Source organism: Drosophila miranda, chromosome XR (genome assembly GCF_003369915.1).
Source record: "Drosophila miranda strain MSH22 chromosome XR, D.miranda_PacBio2.1, whole genome shotgun sequence".
In the NCBI taxonomy this organism is placed as follows: domain Eukaryota; kingdom Metazoa; phylum Arthropoda; class Insecta; order Diptera; family Drosophilidae; genus Drosophila; species Drosophila miranda.
Genome location: NC_046674.1, coordinates 9,321,380 through 9,337,530, shown reverse-complemented (window position 1 = coordinate 9,337,530; position 16,151 = coordinate 9,321,380). Strand labels below are relative to the sequence as shown.

Here is a 16,151-nt window from a genome sequence, read left to right as displayed (position 1 = left end):
GACGGAGAACGATTAACCCATTGTCAACCAGGGGTATTTATATATTCCCACGAAAATGTTGAAACTTGAAGAATTTTAGCGCAGTTCACATGAAAGATATCTTGCTCTTTTTACAAGTAAAAAAGAAGGTTCGGGTGGATCTACAAACAGTATTATAAGTCTCGGTTTAACTCAAGTTGTTCACCTGTTTGAATGGAGGGGGGTTAAGTGGGATAACTTCGTTTTTTTTTATCGATATTTAGAAAATTAAACAATATATTTCTGTATATGTATTTCTTATATTGATATTTTATATATGGTAACATCGATGTTTATTGCACTCTATCTCAGTATTATTTTCTGCGGTTTAACTCCTGTTTGAATAGTTAAGTGGGATAAGTTTGTTTTTATCATCGGTATGAGACGGTATATATTTGAGGGAGAGACGGTCACGCTGCTGCTCTCTCTTGCAACGAAAAAATGAGTCGCAATATTGAATGGGCTATGGAAAGGTATGGAGAACAGGCAAATTTATTGCTTTTTCTGGGCCGTTTTGCCTGTTGTCCATACCCTCTTTTTCCATCCGTTATGTAGCAAATGTGTAGTTACCGTGTATTTTCCATGTAATAAATTGAGGAAATGTAAACACAAAAAACACAACGAACGAACCAAACTGAAAACCCAGGTGTCACACAGTAAATAATATTAAGTTACATTGCAAAAACTAAACCAAACCAAATACGCAGCGAGAGAGCGCACTAAAATGGCTTCATTCTTCAACGTTGGCGCTCTGGGAAATGTTTTCTCCACTCCAGTTGGACAGCGCATAGGTGAGTAAAAAAGAAAAACCTTTAAAGCTGCTGCGCCACCCCCGCTCTGCGCTCTCCCCTCCCCCGCTGCACTGCCGGATGTGGGGGTGTGTATATGATTAAATCGTAACATTTTCCACACAAAAAAGTACATATGTGGGTACATTTGCGCATTTACCAGCGTTCCCTAGGCCGCCCAATCATCAACATAACATCAGATGAGGCAGTGTCAGAGCGAAATTGAGGCACTGGAAAATTGAATTTTCACAACTTTCTTTTAGCCTTTTCTACGTCACTTTCTTGGGGTTCGCACGAACAACAAAGCAACGAAAACTGATTTGTTATTGCCTCACTATTACTATGGTAAAGGCGGCTATCACCCCACCATGCACCCCAAACCGAAACCCCAGTGGCAATGGCGAAATTTCTTGATAAGATTAGCTGGGAGGGGGGCGAAAGTGAGTAGAGTCGAGTAGAGATGGGTGGAAGGGTGTTTGTCATCAAAAGAGGGCCATTGACAGGTGCGACAGATAGCAGTATGGCAATTTGTTGCTTGCGATTATTACACAGAATAATTATTGGCATAGGCAACGCATTTCCCTGCGTTGTTATTGATGCTTCGTTCGCCCCACCTAGCCCTCTGCCTTCCTCTTCAAAGTAATTGCAATTAGTCATCCAACCTTTTTGGGTTTTTGCGTTTGCCTTTGCGGCTTCCATAGTTACATAAAATAGATGTGTTAATTGGTTTCATTTTTCCCTTTGCTTCACATTTTCGCAGTCATTTCCATTTGCCCGCTACGCTCACACAGGCAGACAAACAAACAAACAAACAAACAGACAGCATGACTGTGCAATGGTGCTGTGCGCTTTCGTTGCTTCATATTTTCATACATATATTGAGCGTTTTTGTTTTTGTTTTGCGGTTTGCCTTATGGGAATGCACTGAAACCCACCTGTATTTGCGTTTGCGTATGCGTTGGTCTGAAATAAAGTCATTGCACTCAAAATATAATTTAAAACAAAAAAGAAGAGGGAGAGAGAGACCTCACTCTCTCGCCTGAATTAATTTGTATTAATAATAATAAAATGTGTATTCCATTCTACTTACAAATAAACTATAATTGTTTTTAAAACCCCACCCTCTACCCTACAGAGGCTGCCACCGATGCAAACCTTGCCTCGGAAAATTGGGCCGCCAATATGGAAATCTGCGATATGATCAACGAATCCTCGGACACGGCCCGTGATGCCATGCGTGCCATCCGGAAGCGACTCTCACAGAACGCCGGCAAGAACAATCAGGTGGTTATGTTCACACTGACCGTGCTGGAGACGTGCGTGAAAAACTGCGGCAAGGCATTCCATGTTCTGGTGGCACAAAAGGATTTTATCAACGAATTGGTAAAGCTGATTGGGCCAAAGAACGATCCGCCTGCTGCCATGCAGAAGAAGGTCCTTAGCCTCATACAGATATGGGCGGATGCCTTCAAAAACCAGCCAGACCTCAATGGGGTCACACAGATGTACATGGAGCTGAAGAACAAGGGCATCGAGTTTCCAGTTGCTGACTTGGATGCCATGGCGCCTATCTATACGCCGCAGAGGGTGAGTTCTTCCACTCGTCATTTTGGTCTCTCTATGACCGCTCTTTCCCGTTCCACATTTTAGAGTGTGCCGGAGGTTCATCCTCATCCACAGCTGATGGCTGCTCATACAGTATCGCCGCAGCATGTGGCAGCCGTGACCGCTGCAGCCGCCGCTGCTCCACCCAGTACCGGTCCATTGCATTTGACACCAGAACAGGGGGCCAAGCTGCGATCAGAGCTGGAAATAGTCACCAACAACATGTCCATCCTGAGCGAAATGCTGAGCGTCCTGAAGCCCGGCCAGGAAACCCCCGACGACTATGCCCTGCTTAACGAGCTCACCTCCACCTGCAAGGAGATGCAGTCGCGCATTGTGGATCTGATCGGACGCGTCCAGGACGACGAGCTGACTGCCGAGTTTCTGCGCATCAACGACGAGCTTAACAACTTGTTCTTGCGCCATCAGCGTTACGAGAAGACCCGCTCCCAGGGACTGGGTGGAGGGGCTGTCGTCACCTCGCCCTCGGCAGTGCTGGGTGCTGCCATGGGTCTGCCTGGCGTGACCCCAGGAACGGGTGCAGTTGTGGCCTCGCTTCCCCCGCCGCCCTCTGCCACAGCTGCTGCTGCCGTCAGCAATACCCCGCAAAGCGACCAGCTGTTAATCGATTTGATTGAGAGCAGCGAGGAGCAGCAGCTGCAGCAGATACCCCAGAGCTTTGGCCAGCTCAGTCTGGCGGCTGGAAGCGGAGCTGCGGCAGCCCCCAGAGGAGCTGCCGACGAGTTCGATATGCTGGCGCAATCGCGCACCGATGGAAACCAGTGAGTAGTTGCAGTGTGCACCTGTTTGCGTATCACCTACCTAAAACGCAGTCTTTTGCTTAGCAAAACGGACTTGCTGCGCGATATTCCCTCGGTGGACGCGGCTGCCGGCAGTGTCGGTGGCGTGGCCTCGCCCTACAAACAACCACAGAAGCAGCAACAGCCACAGCAGCAACCACTACGGGCAGCCGGCGAACCGCCGGTGGTAAGTAAAGTGAGTAATCACGCCGCCGGCAAGCGATCTAACTAATGGCGTTCGATCTGTTTCCTTACTTTAAATCTTAAATCCTCGTTTGGCCATTCATTTATTGATTACAAATTTCGAACATTTGTTTTGTTTCTTGGTTTTATGCAAATTTTGTTTGGTTCCTTCGTTCGTTTCCCTTTTTTGGGTTTCTTCTGTGTTTATTCTGTGTGGCACGCCCAAACAGTCGACGAAAGAGAATGAGATCGATGAAATGGAGGCGTGGTTGGGCAGCTCAGTAAGTAGCAACAAAAAACAAAAATACTTTGCATCTAGTCCTTTTTCTAAGCTCATCTTACACACAGACACACACACGCACATATTCGTCCTTGGTTCTTCATTTAACATCAATTACTTTTGTTTTTTCTGCTTCTTTCACATCCTTTACCCCATTTGTGTGGATCATTGATCATGATTATTGAGCGTTTTCTGCTTCCACCCACCACAGAAGGACGTCGATGGGATCGAGGAGCTGACCAGCTCAGAGTTTGACAAATTTCTTGAGGAACGCGCCGCTGCCGCTGAAAATCTTCCAACGATCAATGCATCGAATTCTGCCGCCAGTGCCACGAATACGAACACGACAGGATCTGGAGGCGACAGCTTACGAAAGACACCAAAGAAACCTGGCGCCGATGAGGATCTGCTTGCACTCTGAGTGATCACCGGCCGGATCCTCCACTACACCATCAGCTCGTAATTGTTTACTCTTTCAAATGTTACCCACACCCTAAACCTAAACATTATCGTCTTATATACATAACGTCTATATGATAGCGCATATACATATTAACACACACACGATTATGTACCAGGCTTTCCGTTTTTTCGTATTTTAAATGGTATTTGTATTTTGTTTATTAACGACTTGAATTACTTTATTTTCTGTGGAAATTCCAACAACTGCAACGAGAACTACATATGCATATATTGTAACTTATTCCAAAACGATCTTCTGTTGGTCTAATTGTAAGCCACACCACACACACGTCTATTGCATATATTTGCTGGTAATTTAATGTATTATGTTTAAAGTCTATTTGTTGTTTATTTATACATATATACATATACATACATTATAAAGCTAATTTATTTTACAAAATCAAAACAATCGAAAAGAAAAGAACTAAAACAAAACGAAACAAGCAAGAAGAGAAATACAATTCAAGCACGGACTCAATGTAAGATGTATCGTTGCGGGGGGTGTGCTAGTGCTATAGGAGCATGCTACGAGTCATTTTCGATATTCATTGCTTGCGTGGCCGCACCAAACTCCTCCTCATCTTTGTCGGTGTCCTCACTATCGGAGATGATTTTTCTCTGCTTGGAATGCCTTTCTGGTCGCTCCTCCAGCTGCCTCTTCAGATCTCTGATGTGCGCCTTTTTGCTATTTATAAGTAGAATGAACTTTTTCAGCATTTCCGTCTCTTTTTGTTTGGATTCCGTCACGTATTTCTCGTACTCTTCGAGCATAACCTTTGTTTTCTGCTCAATATCTGGGGAAGGAACCGGCGTTGCCTGCTGCTGGCCCAGATCAATGGCTCCATCCAGCAGCTGATAGCAGTTGGACACCTTCTTGAGCGGAATATCCAGGTATAGCGTCTCGTAGCCGGCGCATTTGTACAGTTTGAAGGCCTGTGGCTGCTCGTCCTCTTGGGATATCTCGTAGTCGAAACCGGTCAATCCCATGTGCGTAGTGAGGGCTTTCTTGCATTCGGCAAGGAATGCTTCGTACTCCAGGTCGAGATCATTGGCGGCACTGCGTATTTCCGTATATTTCAGAATGCCCCGATAATTTTGGTTGTTGAATGTGGACAGGAAGTGGAACTCGGCCTCGTCGTCCAGCCAGTTGCAGCGGGCGTAGATGAAGGGCTTTACATCCACTTGGCTGTGGGACAGTTGGGTGCGTTGAAGCAGCTTAACAACGAAACATGTCATTATTTGTTTTACTATTATTATTCTAATCTTGTTTCACAATGTTTTGTAAACAATTCTTTTACTGTTCGCTACCAAACAGCTGCAGTGTTGCCAGAGTTTGAGAGTCACCATAAGCTAGATTGAAGAAAAAATAAGTAGAATAAGCTAAAAATTAAAAAAAGCTTAAAAACAAGTAACCACAAAAACACATCAACATAAAGGATAAGTGAATTTTATTTATACTTATTTTTGAATTTTTAATTAAATTAACGGCATGATTTTATCCACTTCATTATGCTATGGCCGAGTGCTCAGCAATGTACAAACAAAGTGCAGCCTTTTGCTTCTCTGTTTTTGAGGACTTTCTAACAAGAAATACCTTTTCTAGTTTGTGTCATGCTTGCATTGGACGCAATATGTTTTATGAACATAATTATTAAATGAAATTTTAAATAAGCTAGATTTCAAGCTATAAGTTTTATAGCTATTTGATTTGAAAATAAGAAAAATCTAGCTTTAAATAAACTAAAATGGCAGCACTGAACAGCTGATGCTTGTATGACTTTTCCAGCACTCTGATTCAAGTACTGCACATCACTGAAAATTCTCTTTTTGTATAAAGTCAGGGGGAGAAATTAAATTCGACCACTTAAAACGCGCTAATTTTCCGCTTCTAGTTTACGTTTTATTGTTTGAATTTATCGAAAGGACAACATGATTCTTGACAATGTTGTGGAGTTTGCCAGCTACTGGTGGTTCCGTTACCTCATGGTGTGTATGGGCATTGTGTATTCAAGAAGCGTATTCCAAGAGCTAATTGGTTGTCGGTATCTTTCGTGTCGTTAATTGGCTTCATGTTTTTTGATTTCCTCAGGTTACTGAGCTATATATGGTGGAGAAATGGGAACGTGTAACGATACGTAAGTATTGGAACAAAGATTCTCTCTTTATTAGCCAAGGAATTGTCCAATTCGTCACACATTTAGTGCGAATTATCAGGCTTATCACGACCGACGCCTTCTCAATTATTGCTCTCATTCACAGACGTGCTCTTTATGGTGCTCTTCTGCGTATTCTGGTACTTCAACTATTCGGTGCTGCTCTCTCTGGCCGGACTAATCTCACCCAACACACTTATTGCGGATATCTTACCCGGCGCGCATCAAGGACAAGGTGTCAAGGTCATATAACTGAAGCGGAGCCGCCACTGAGTCACACCGTGTGTTTACTTCTGTTTTTCCAATAATTGAATATCTGTGTATCTGTAATTGTGCCGTGCCTCTCCACGCGCCAGCTTTATCTAATCCACATTCACATCCACATGCACTCCACAAGGCGTTTGCTTACACATCAATCACATCACAGCCCAGCCGGATAAGGTGGAGTTCCTGTATATGTTAATCGTTTGTGGATCTGCAGCCTGAATGGCAGCCACTGGCAGCCCAGCACTGTTTAAGGTAGCCTTGGTTTATACGTACTCCGTAATCCTTACGCGCTCGAGTGTTGGATGCGAAATAATAGTTAGGGAATAAATCTGAATATGATGAATATAATGGGCCTTTACTTTTGAATTCTTTTCGTGTTTTTATTTGTATAATTTTGAAAGAGGTACTCCCTTGTTTATGCCGACTTGGTTAACTTGTACAATCGAATTGAAGTGTTTTCCATTTTTTTAATTACGTTTACGCGCTAAAAAAATTACTCTGCTGCTTCTATTTATCCGTACTTTAAACGTTACTTTGCAGTTCAATGCTCTAAATGTTACAATTCATTACAAAAATATATGTAGATAGCCTATGGGGGGGGGGGGGGGGGGGTATGCGTATTAAATATTGTAGGATTGGGGCGTTGTGTGTATAGAAAAGTTTGGGGGTGCAGTGTTTTGTTATTCGAGTGGAGACTGCACACGAATAGATCCAAATCAGAAATGCCAAATGCATTCGGATGCAGATGGTAGTAAAAGTTATATATATATATATATATATATATACAATATATAGTATAGTTATAGTGATAGTGATAGCTATTTTGTGGTGGATTTTAGGGACTTTGGGCCTTTACAATTATTCTTACAATCTAAACTGCCGAGCCGAGCCGAACTGTCGACTGAGCGATCGATCCTCTATTTATCTCCATCCATGCATTGGCCTGGCTTTAAAATTACTACATATTCAATTTAAGAAAAACAACTTACTTAGAGTTTGCAAAGGAGCAGCATGCGGTCGTCACACGCTCCACAGGCTCTCCGTTTCGTAGATTACAATATTAAACTCCGCCATAGATTAATGGCCCTGCTCTGTATAACTAACTGTACAATCGGGTTGGTTGGCTTGCTATCCGCCAGTTATCTAGCCAGATAATACACTCCTGCTCGCGACTCGACTTGTAGAGTGCCCAGGACTGGGGCCAGTCTTCTCACTCAGGCCACGGTTCTATTCAGGGACACATTGACGGTCACTGATAGTTAGGACGTGGGCGACGTACCATCCAGCAGCACCGATCCCATTTCCTCGTTCTGCTCCACGTACACCAGTCGGGGGTCCTCGCCGAATTCCAAACGCCCGTACCGTGCCACCAGCGGCGTCTTGTTGTTGACCTGCGGCGACGACGACTTGCTGTTGACCTGCGGTGCCCTTGGCCACTTGCGCTTGGGCTTCGTGTGCGTCAGCATGTGCGACTTGAGGTTCGTCGACTGAGCAAAGCACTTGGAGCAGCCGTCGATGGGACAATGGTAGGGTCGATCCCCAGTGTGTATCCTGACATGGGTGCGCAGGTTGAAGTCGAGGGAGAAACGTTTTCCGCACCCCTCAAAGGTGCACTCGAATGGCTTCTCGCCAGTGTGAACCAGCTGGTGGCGCTTTAGTTTGGAGCTCTCCACGAAACTCTTGCCGCAAACATTGCACACGTGCCCGCGTGGACCGTGCGTATGCATATGCTTCCGCATGGCCGAGTGATTCCTGAACTCCTTATTGCAGCCGCGATGGGTGCACCGAAACTTTGGCTCCTCGTCCTCCTCGGCAGCGGCCCCGGCAACGGCTGCCGTCTGATTGCTGGCGGCGGCGACTTGGTTGGCCAGACTGGCTGCTGTTTTGGTCACGGTGGTGGCTCGCGGGCGCGCCAAATCGCTGGCAGCCACCAACGGCGGCGGCGCCGCGTTTAATCCTACTGCAGGAACAGACGCGCTGCTTATTTGCCTTTTTGCCGCCTTGGCCTGGGCACCTGTGGTGCTTTTCAGCCGCACATTAGTACTGCTGTTCTGTAGCACCAGCTTCGGGAGCGACAGTTGGGCTGCTGTTGGGCAACGGTGTGTCTTCGCGCTGCCTGTCATCGCCTGAGGTGGTGGGGCTGCAGCTGGGGTTGGTAACAACTCCACGTTGTGCGGCATGTTCTCGATGAGTTCAATTGAGCCGTATGCCTCATCCAGATGATTATCCGCGTAGATGAACTGCTCGCTCAGCGGCTGGCTGTCCTCCTCGCCCTTGACATCGCCCATATATGCATTGACAACCTCTTCCACATCCGTCACCGCAGATGCGCTAAAGGGATCCGGCAGGATAACGTATTCGTTGCCGATGCCATCGCTGAGGACATCGTGGTGCATGTTGTTGCTGATTATGTGCTCATCGATGATGAGCTTTGGCATATTGGAGGAGGAGGCTTCAGTGCTGGTAGATGAGGACACCACGGGGTGGACCACCGACACGTGCGGATCGTCCAAGTCCTCCTCCTCCTCTTCCTCGTCCTCAGAATTGAGGGACGACCATAGCGTTACGTTGAACTCATCCTGGGTGATGCGAATGGGGACCTTGGTCTGTTTCCAGCGCTTTGTGGCGGCGTTTGCCCTGCGCTCCACTCGACTGCTGTTGCCAAAGAGCTTTAGGTCCTTAAAGTCCTGGGCATTGGAGCTGTTTGAATCCTCCGCGGTTTTCATGTAAAAGTCGCTCTCCAGCTGCTCCTCCTTGATGTTGGTGGCCTCGAGGGTGGTCAACACTTCCGAGGCTATTTCAAAGGCATTCGTCATGGCCGGTACTGCGTCCAAATCCTCATCCACATCCTCCTCGTCGCCATCGCAGGAGGACGACATTCGCATAGCGTCCTCATCAATATAGTCCTCATCCTCGCTGGTCTGCTGCATTATAATTGGCGGTGGCACGGCATCTGCCTCGGCCACGGCCCCTGAGGTAAACCTACCCAGACGATCAACCGCCGGGTAGTATTCATAGACATCGCCCGAGATGAAGAACTCTCCGGTGTCCACAACAATATTCGTCTCATCCTCATAGTCGTCGATAATCTCCTCGATGAGGAAGCTCTCGCTGCCGCCGCCCGCAGGCTGCAGCACGCTGGTGTACGGTTCGTGATCGACTATAGCATTTGGGGGCTGCTGCAAGACCTGTGTGAAATACAACGACGATGCATTCGTGCTGTGGCCAGACGAGGAGGATGAGGTCATTGGCAGGGGCACTGCCGCCGCTGCTAACGAAAGATTCTTCACAATGGGAGCCCGGAGCTGGTGCTGATGCTGCAGTTGGAGTTGGGGCTGAAAGTTGCCGCCACCGACGCCGACGCTGTGATGATGACTTGTCATCGTTGTTCTGTTCCGTCTTTCTTGGGCCTTCTGTGTGTGTGTATATATTGCACGGTGCGGTGCGTGTGTGTTGGCGCGCGTCTGTGTGTGCGCGGTTTGGTGGCCACTGCGAATTGGCAATTAGTACTTCGCAATTTTCTAGTGTCTATTCGCAGAATATAAAAAACATGCCCGTTCGATTGCGTAGCAGGCTGGCTGGGCTTCTTTTTGTTGGTATTTGTATTTTCCCTCCTCTACGACTTCCCTATTGTCATTAGTGCTGCGTGGGGCTGCGCGACGGCAGCAGCAGACGTCGCTTGGCTTTGTTGCTCTTCACGACCTCCACGCTGTTGCCTGGCACTTAATTATTGCACAAATAGGATCCGGCTGGCTCAATTGTTTGGCAACAATGTAAATATTTTGAATTTTGCCGGTAAATATGGCGGAATTGTATTTTCCAAAAACTTTCTCTTGCGTACACTTTTTGTTGGTGTTGGTAGACAGCGGTCCGACACACTCGAATGCAACGCTGTACGCTGTTTGTGTATTTTGTGTATATGCGCCTGTGCACATATTCAAAGTCGAAAATATATGGAAACTAGTATAGATGATGCACTCTGCCGGTAGGTTTATATTTGCTTCGCGAATTTTTTTTATAGAATAGAATCAATCAGTCCATTGAAAAATACTTTATTTATTCATTATGAATATTTGCATTCTGACTATCGATAACGATGTATTCTATTGGCAGGGTTGCCACACTAATTTAAATACACATTTCAAAATAAACTTATAAAATCATTTTATAGTAAGTATAGTAGATCAGACCCAGACCCACTATGCGCTCAAACAAATTTTTTAAGAAGTAAAACTTCTGGCAAATAAACTAGTTTTAGTTTGGAATCAACGAACGGTTCATGCTGCTCCTTAATTGTCTCAGCAGAGTTTATAAAGTCAGACTTATTAAATCGCACCGCCTTGGGGACACTGCCAGCTCCGGGTATATGCAGCACTTTTGTTTGGCTGGGTGTCTGCACAATTGACCTGCTACAAAGCACCGGCACGCGCTCGAACTCCTTGCTTACTTCCAGGCCGTAATGCCCGCACTGCTGTTTCAAATGCTCTGGCGAGTCGATTAGCATCACACGCAACAAGTAAGAGCCCGGGACATTGAACTGCTTGTTATAGGCATGCGTAAACATTTGAAGAACCCGTCTAGAAGTAGAGTTGAAAGGAAAAACGTCAGCATCTAAAGAAAAGCACTCATATTTTACATTACCGTCTCATCGTCTGTAACTTCGTGGCGGCCAAGGCACAGAGTATGTGGGGCAGTTTGGGCAATCCCATTAGGACGCGGTAAAGATTCCCTTGATGGTAGAAAAGGCTCATCTGAAAGCAGATCTTAAACGTTGGATCCTGGCGAACATGGTCCGGCAGGGTAAGGGCGCGCTCCATGGATTCCGGGTAGCCCAAATTGAACACTTGATACACAGACTCGATGAAACAACGTCGTTGAATATCACGAATTGTATGACGGCTTTTCGATTCATCTTCGTCAAGAGTCTTATAGCAGCGGAGCACTCCAGTAAGACAATCCTGGAGATGCTGGTCGCATATCTTTGCATCGAACAGTTCAATTGGCTCGTCACACAGACGGTATCTGCTGTAGGCCAGAAACATCACAATTGGCTCCAGGAGTTTTGCGGTCTGTTGGGCATCAAACATCTGAATGACAATCTCGCGGCGCACGGCACGCAGGCGATCGAAAATGAAATCATATGCCATGCGGTAGGGCATTCGGTTATCCATTACAATACTGCAAGAGGCAGGTGATCAACAAGACAGGCTTATCCTTATGTTAAAATCCAAAATTCTTACTCTTTTAGGAGATATTCAACAGTCCGAGTCAAACATTCCTTCGTGCGCATATCCTCGCCCTTGGGCATTTTGACGTCAGCGGCAGAGCGGGTGAATTCTTTGACCAGGATCCCGGGCACGTTTTTTTGTCCATTCTTGAGCTCAAAAAAGTGAAGCATTCTCTCGCGCACCCGCCTGGGAGCAACATGAATAGTTAATATTAACCTATTGGAACCTGGAACTTACATTTCCATCTCGGCATTGGGGCAGAATTCATTACAGGTGCCTTGGATCTTGGCCATTTGTAGGAAATCACACTTCTCTAAGGGGCTCCGCATTACTTTAGGTTTATTATAAAACTATCATGCAAAGCAACGGAGGTGGGTTAAGGCCTGATTTCTTAATTTCAAATCTTAAAAGAAAAGAGGATTAAAATCAACAAATCGAAACTAGAGTGCCGATAACTTTATAAACAGCTGACTGGGATACAATTGTCAGAGACAAGAAACAAAATCTAATATGTAAATAAATATTAATTTCTCTCCAAATTCACACACTATGTACGCGCGTACCTTTCGAAAATTAACACAATACTATTGCGATGCTTGGAAGCTTCTTAGTGCTCGCTTTAAACAAGCTACGGCGACAGAATTAGTCCAGAGGCGGAATTCTTGGAAGAGCTTGGTAACCCTGCCAGTATTTGTTGTTGCGCGCTCCGTTGCTTGGAAAGTGGCCATGGCGAGTGAGGAAAAGCCGAAAAAGAAACGGACCCAAAGCAAGGAAAAGTACGTTACCACCCTGGAGGCAAAAGCACCACACTACCTAAATTCACTCAAGGTGAGATGGGAGCAGCTGCACGAGATACCCGGCCTCTTCGCGTACCAACTGGAGAAGACCCGCCAAAGTCGTGTACTGCCGGGAAAGTACCAGTTCTACACCGAGGTAAGTGGAAGCCCACAAATAAACAAAAAATTCAGTTACATCGTCCTTTGATATAGCTCAATCCAGATCGCACACTGAAGCGCCGCATCCCTCAGACCATTGAGAACCTCAATCCCACGTTCAAGCCAAAGCAGTTCAACTTCAACAAGGTCGACGCCCTGGAGGTGATGATGACCATTGACGACGTTGACAATACCGACGTCCAGATGATAATCAACAGGAGCCCCCTCACTAGGTTCCACACTGTCGTCTGTCCCGACGTGAAGAACAATCTGGTGCAAAGAATCACTGCTCATTCGCTGAAATTTTGCATCAGCTTCATGCGGGGCCTAGACGACAGTGACATTCGCATGGGCTACAACAGTCCTGGGGCTTTGGCCTCCGTGAATCACCTGCACTTCCACCTGCTGTACCTGCCCAGAGATCTGTACATAAATAACGTGGAACTGCAAGAGCTGGCCGGTGGGTATGTGTATCGTTTGAGCCAGTCGATGCCTACCGAGGCGATCTGTGTGGTCTTCGAGGCCAATGACGACGAGGCCGAGGTGCAGGAGAAGGTTAACAACCTGCAAAAGCTTGCCAATTGGATGTGTGGACAGAATATACCCCACAATCTGTTCATTACCCAGGATCGACGACCTGGCAAGCGGGGCAGTGTGCAAGTATTTGTCTTTGCGCGATCCCACTACTGTGTCAACAAGGATTTGGCTGACTTTAATGTGGGATTCTGTGAATTGGCTGGATACATTCCCGTGGGAAGTAAGTTCCCATATTGTAATCCATCAAAAACTATTAGTACAGTATGCATTTTTCCATCGGCAGATTCAGATAAATTGGATAATCTCACAGAACCGCTGGTTATAAAAAGAATTCGTGAGGTCACTGGCACAGCCCCGCAGGCGTTATACACTCGAATGAAGCAGATAGTGGACGGAGAAGATCAGTCGATTTGGGATCAGCCTTTAACGTTATGAAAAGAATACACATAAAGGCCAAGAGGCTATTTATTTAGACTAAATCTGCTCCTTATAAAAGTCACACGGCAGCTGCCCATCCTTTGCCCATCGTTGCTTTGCTAATTACTTTCCGGTTCGGTGCGATGCTATAATCCACCTGGGAGTCCCCGTTCTGCCGCCTTACTAGCTCCGTCAGCTGCGGCAGGCCATCCCTGGCTATGCTCTCCCTTATCGCCTCAAAGAAGGCCATGTAGTGATGCAGATTGTGGCTGTAAAAGGGAAGAGAGTAATCATTGGCCTTGCTATCGAATAAAGAATTCTAGATTTCACTTACACCATCAGTAGAATGGGGCCCAGCAGCTCTTTGGTCTTGTACAGATGATGGACGTAGGCACGCGTGTGCTTCTGGCAGCTTAGGCAGTCGCAATTTTTCAGCAGAGGCGAGAAATCCTCCTTGATAGCATCGTCCGTGATGTCAAGCAAGGGGACGTGCACGACTTCATCCTGGACAAAGGTAAACGTCAAGGCCTTAAAGTTGACTGCGGCACAATAGGCGTAGGAAGTGTCGAACAGATCCATGCCCAGGCCGATAAGCTCCAGCGTGGTCAAAGGTGTATAGGCACCCGGAACCATTCGCGGCTTTTCCTCCTCCAGCTGCCCAACACAATGCTCGACAATGGGAAGCAGCTTTGAAGCGTCCAGTGTGGTGGCAGACAAGCCATTCGTGTGGAATCCCTCGAAGACGTAGCCGCCATAGCTGCCTGATGGCTGTTCGAGGGCATGTTTGATGGACTGCGTCCGCGCAAAGGTGTTGTAGCCACCCACAATGGGGGCCAGCAGGGTAGAGTCCACTTTGCTCTTGTGCTCGTAAATGTAGTGCATTAACTTCTCGGTGCGATCCACGGATTTCTGAACGCGTTTCTTGCCGCTCTCTGCATTGGTGTCGGCATCGCAGAGCCCCTGGTAGATGTCTGGCCTGAGGCTAGCCACCATTTCCATGTATCGCTGGGGCGAAAGCGACTCCTTGCCACGGCGCGTGAACAGCGGCTGTATGTCCCGGTCGTTGCCACCCGCCGGCGTCGTCTCGCAAGGATCCCGTAGGAGCAGCACATTCAAATGTCCTGGAAATCCAATGTAATCACTCAGTCCCCTATCTGCATTGTTCCACTGGGCCAGCGCCTCCGACATATGGTCGATGGTCGACAGGGTCAGCTCCAACAGCTGTGGCGTCTCCGTCACATGGCTCTCAAAAACGTCGGCGGACAAATACGGAATGCTGCCGCCTTTTGTTGTCTGCATAAGCAGCGGTGTCCGCTGCCCTGGTGCTCCATCCTTTATGTGCAGCCGGCCCAGACGCCCACTGTTCTTGGTGAGGCTCTCTATCACGAATTTCATGCCGGTTCCCCTCTATTTGGAATATCTTTAGAATAAAATTCCATTTGGATTTATCGATCAAATATACGCACGACTTATCGCGGTCTTATTTATACCGTCTGACCCTCAGACCGATGAAAATTCGATTCCTCAAATTTTGCTGTTCGGTCTAATGTTACAAACTAACTAGAACCCTCAGCGCTAAACACATATTTTTATCCGATTTATTAATTGATTTTCTACCATATTGGCACAGTTAAAAGACTCCTTTTTATAAGATTGTTTATAAAATTAGGTTTAAACAAAGAAGGTCGACAAAAAAATGCCCGTTTTTACATGGCAACTACACGGTAACTACATATTTGCTACAGATCAACAACATATTTACGGAGTATGGACATTTGTATACCCTATTTCTTTTACTTAATGTTAAAATTCTGTTTTCCAAGCTTCTTTGAAACGTAATTATGAATGTATTTTTCACAGATTCAAATTTTTTTATACCTTCATGCATTTCATTAAATGACTGTACATATATACATACATCGTTATATATATTTCGTTGAGATAGCTTTAAAACCAAGACTGATTAGTTTCAGCATTCATTGCAGCCGGAGATGACAAACATCTCTTTAAATATATAATATTCGTCTCCCAATACGTAAACAAGCCCGCAGTTTTTTAAATTAACTGATATGTATGTAACCGCAGCAAGGAATAAATACAGTAAAATAATGTCAATAATAAATTTAGGAAAATAATAAAGAAAAAACTGATCAAAACTGTAACTTTATTTTCGCTTCGCTTTCCAACGAGCGTTTCGCTAGTTTTTGGGGCCTCTCATCTGCTCGCCGCTGCGCTCCTCTTCTGTTCGCCCCATTTTATGTTGTATGCGCAGCGTACTTGATGAGAATTGTTGTCATTCATTGTTTTTGCTGTTTTTCAGTTATGGATATTCGGGCTCGCTCGCACTTGCGCTGAGCATATGCATATACACAATATGTATTACACATGTGCATATGAAGACAATACATACATATGTTGTCGTTTTCCTCAATTTGTGTGTGTTTCTGTTCCGTTCCGTTCTGTTCGCGTCGTTCA

The 16,151-nt window shown here is 46.0% G+C and overlaps 7 protein-coding genes across 11 annotated transcripts; 3 read left to right on the top strand and 4 right to left on the bottom strand.

Annotated features, from left to right (window-relative positions):
- Nucleotides 1-604: 604 nt before the first annotated feature.
- On the top strand, nt 605-4,423 carry LOC108152948 (TOM1-like protein 2). 5 transcript variants are annotated; one of them, XM_017282643.2, is made up of 6 exons: nt 605-809; nt 1,942-2,393; nt 2,457-3,193; nt 3,245-3,398; nt 3,625-3,675; nt 3,886-4,423. In XM_017282643.2, the coding sequence occupies exons 1-6, from the start codon at nt 743-745 to the stop codon at nt 4,093-4,095; spliced, it is 1,671 nt and encodes a 556-aa protein (XP_017138132.1). In that variant the 5' UTR covers nt 605-742; the 3' UTR covers nt 4,096-4,423. The 5 variants fall into 5 exon arrangements, with proteins under 5 accessions (XP_017138132.1, XP_017138136.1, XP_017138131.1 ...); XM_017282642.2 differs by having other exon boundaries at nt 606-809; nt 3,245-3,407; XM_017282645.2 differs by having other exon boundaries at nt 607-809; nt 3,257-3,398.
- LOC108152949 lies at nt 4,289-5,474 on the bottom strand. The gene has a single exon (XM_017282648.2). The coding sequence runs from the start codon at nt 5,373-5,375 to the stop codon at nt 4,665-4,667; it is 711 nt and encodes a 236-aa protein (XP_017138137.1). The 5' UTR covers nt 5,376-5,474; the 3' UTR covers nt 4,289-4,664.
- Nucleotides 5,475-5,947: 473 nt separating this feature from the next.
- Nucleotides 5,948-6,925, top strand: LOC108151243. Its single transcript, XM_017279744.2, has 3 exons — nt 5,948-6,125; nt 6,229-6,274; nt 6,399-6,925. The coding sequence occupies exons 1-3, from the start codon at nt 6,069-6,071 to the stop codon at nt 6,542-6,544; spliced, it is 249 nt and encodes an 82-aa protein (XP_017135233.1). The 5' UTR covers nt 5,948-6,068; the 3' UTR covers nt 6,545-6,925.
- Nucleotides 6,919-10,468, bottom strand: LOC108151239. The gene has a single exon (XM_017279739.2). The coding sequence runs from the start codon at nt 9,940-9,942 to the stop codon at nt 7,819-7,821; it is 2,124 nt and encodes a 707-aa protein (XP_017135228.1). The 5' UTR covers nt 9,943-10,468; the 3' UTR covers nt 6,919-7,818.
- A 238-nt stretch (nt 10,469-10,706) lies between these two features.
- LOC108151242 (SAC3 domain-containing protein 1) lies at nt 10,707-12,222 on the bottom strand. The gene is made up of 4 exons (XM_017279743.2): nt 12,025-12,222; nt 11,800-11,973; nt 11,201-11,737; nt 10,707-11,136 (listed from the first exon to the last, which is right to left on the bottom strand). The coding sequence occupies exons 1-4, from the start codon at nt 12,114-12,116 to the stop codon at nt 10,767-10,769; spliced, it is 1,173 nt and encodes a 390-aa protein (XP_017135232.1). The 5' UTR covers nt 12,117-12,222; the 3' UTR covers nt 10,707-10,766.
- An 18-nt stretch (nt 12,223-12,240) lies between these two features.
- On the top strand, nt 12,241-13,953 carry LOC108151241 (GDP-D-glucose phosphorylase 1). The gene is made up of 3 exons (XM_017279742.2): nt 12,241-12,720; nt 12,777-13,479; nt 13,543-13,953. Exons 1-3 carry the CDS (start codon nt 12,337-12,339, stop codon nt 13,692-13,694), a joined length of 1,239 nt encoding a protein of 412 aa, XP_017135231.1. The 5' UTR covers nt 12,241-12,336; the 3' UTR covers nt 13,695-13,953.
- LOC108151240 (queuine tRNA-ribosyltransferase accessory subunit 2) lies at nt 13,707-15,133 on the bottom strand. The gene is made up of 2 exons (XM_017279741.2): nt 14,011-15,133; nt 13,707-13,945 (listed from the first exon to the last, which is right to left on the bottom strand). The coding sequence occupies exons 1-2, from the start codon at nt 15,069-15,071 to the stop codon at nt 13,756-13,758; spliced, it is 1,251 nt and encodes a 416-aa protein (XP_017135230.1). The 5' UTR covers nt 15,072-15,133; the 3' UTR covers nt 13,707-13,755.
- Between the last annotated feature and the right edge of the window lie 1,018 nt (nt 15,134-16,151).

Bases quoted from the DNA above. Each gene is read 5' to 3' on its own strand.
- LOC108152948 (XM_017282642.2), top strand. From the start codon at position 743: ATGGCTTCATTCTTCAACGTTGGCGCTCTGGGAAATGTTTTCTCCACT. The intron at 810-1,941 runs GTGAGTAAAAAA...TCTACCCTACAG, and splicing joins TCCAGTTGGACAGCGCATAG to AGGCTGCCACCGATGCAAAC. The intron at 2,394-2,456 runs GTGAGTTCTTCC...TCCACATTTTAG, and splicing joins CTATCTATACGCCGCAGAGG to AGTGTGCCGGAGGTTCATCC.
- LOC108152949 (XM_017282648.2), bottom strand. From the start codon at position 5,375: ATGACATGTTTCGTTGTTAAGCTGCTTCAACGCACCCAACTGTCCCAC.
- LOC108151243 (XM_017279744.2), top strand. From the start codon at position 6,069: ATGATTCTTGACAATGTTGTGGAGTTTGCCAGCTACTGGTGGTTCCGT. The intron at 6,126-6,228 runs GTGTGTATGGGC...TGATTTCCTCAG, and splicing joins GGTGGTTCCGTTACCTCATG to GTTACTGAGCTATATATGGT. The intron at 6,275-6,398 runs GTAAGTATTGGA...TCTCATTCACAG, and splicing joins ATGGGAACGTGTAACGATAC to ACGTGCTCTTTATGGTGCTC.
- LOC108151239 (XM_017279739.2), bottom strand. From the start codon at position 9,942: ATGACAAGTCATCATCACAGCGTCGGCGTCGGTGGCGGCAACTTTCAG.
- LOC108151242 (XM_017279743.2), bottom strand. From the start codon at position 12,116: ATGCGGAGCCCCTTAGAGAAGTGTGATTTCCTACAAATGGCCAAGATC. The intron at 11,974-12,024 runs GTAAGTTCCAGG...TGTTGCTCCCAG, and splicing joins CCCAATGCCGAGATGGAAAT to GCGGGTGCGCGAGAGAATGC. The intron at 11,738-11,799 runs GTAAGAATTTTG...TGCCTCTTGCAG, and splicing joins GTTGAATATCTCCTAAAAGA to TATTGTAATGGATAACCGAA.
- LOC108151241 (XM_017279742.2), top strand. From the start codon at position 12,337: ATGTACGCGCGTACCTTTCGAAAATTAACACAATACTATTGCGATGCT. The intron at 12,721-12,776 runs GTAAGTGGAAGC...CCTTTGATATAG, and splicing joins AGTACCAGTTCTACACCGAG to CTCAATCCAGATCGCACACT. The intron at 13,480-13,542 runs GTAAGTTCCCAT...TTCCATCGGCAG, and splicing joins TGGATACATTCCCGTGGGAA to ATTCAGATAAATTGGATAAT.
- LOC108151240 (XM_017279741.2), bottom strand. From the start codon at position 15,071: ATGAAATTCGTGATAGAGAGCCTCACCAAGAACAGTGGGCGTCTGGGC. The intron at 13,946-14,010 runs GTAAGTGAAATC...TCCCTTTTACAG, and splicing joins GGCCCCATTCTACTGATGGT to CCACAATCTGCATCACTACA.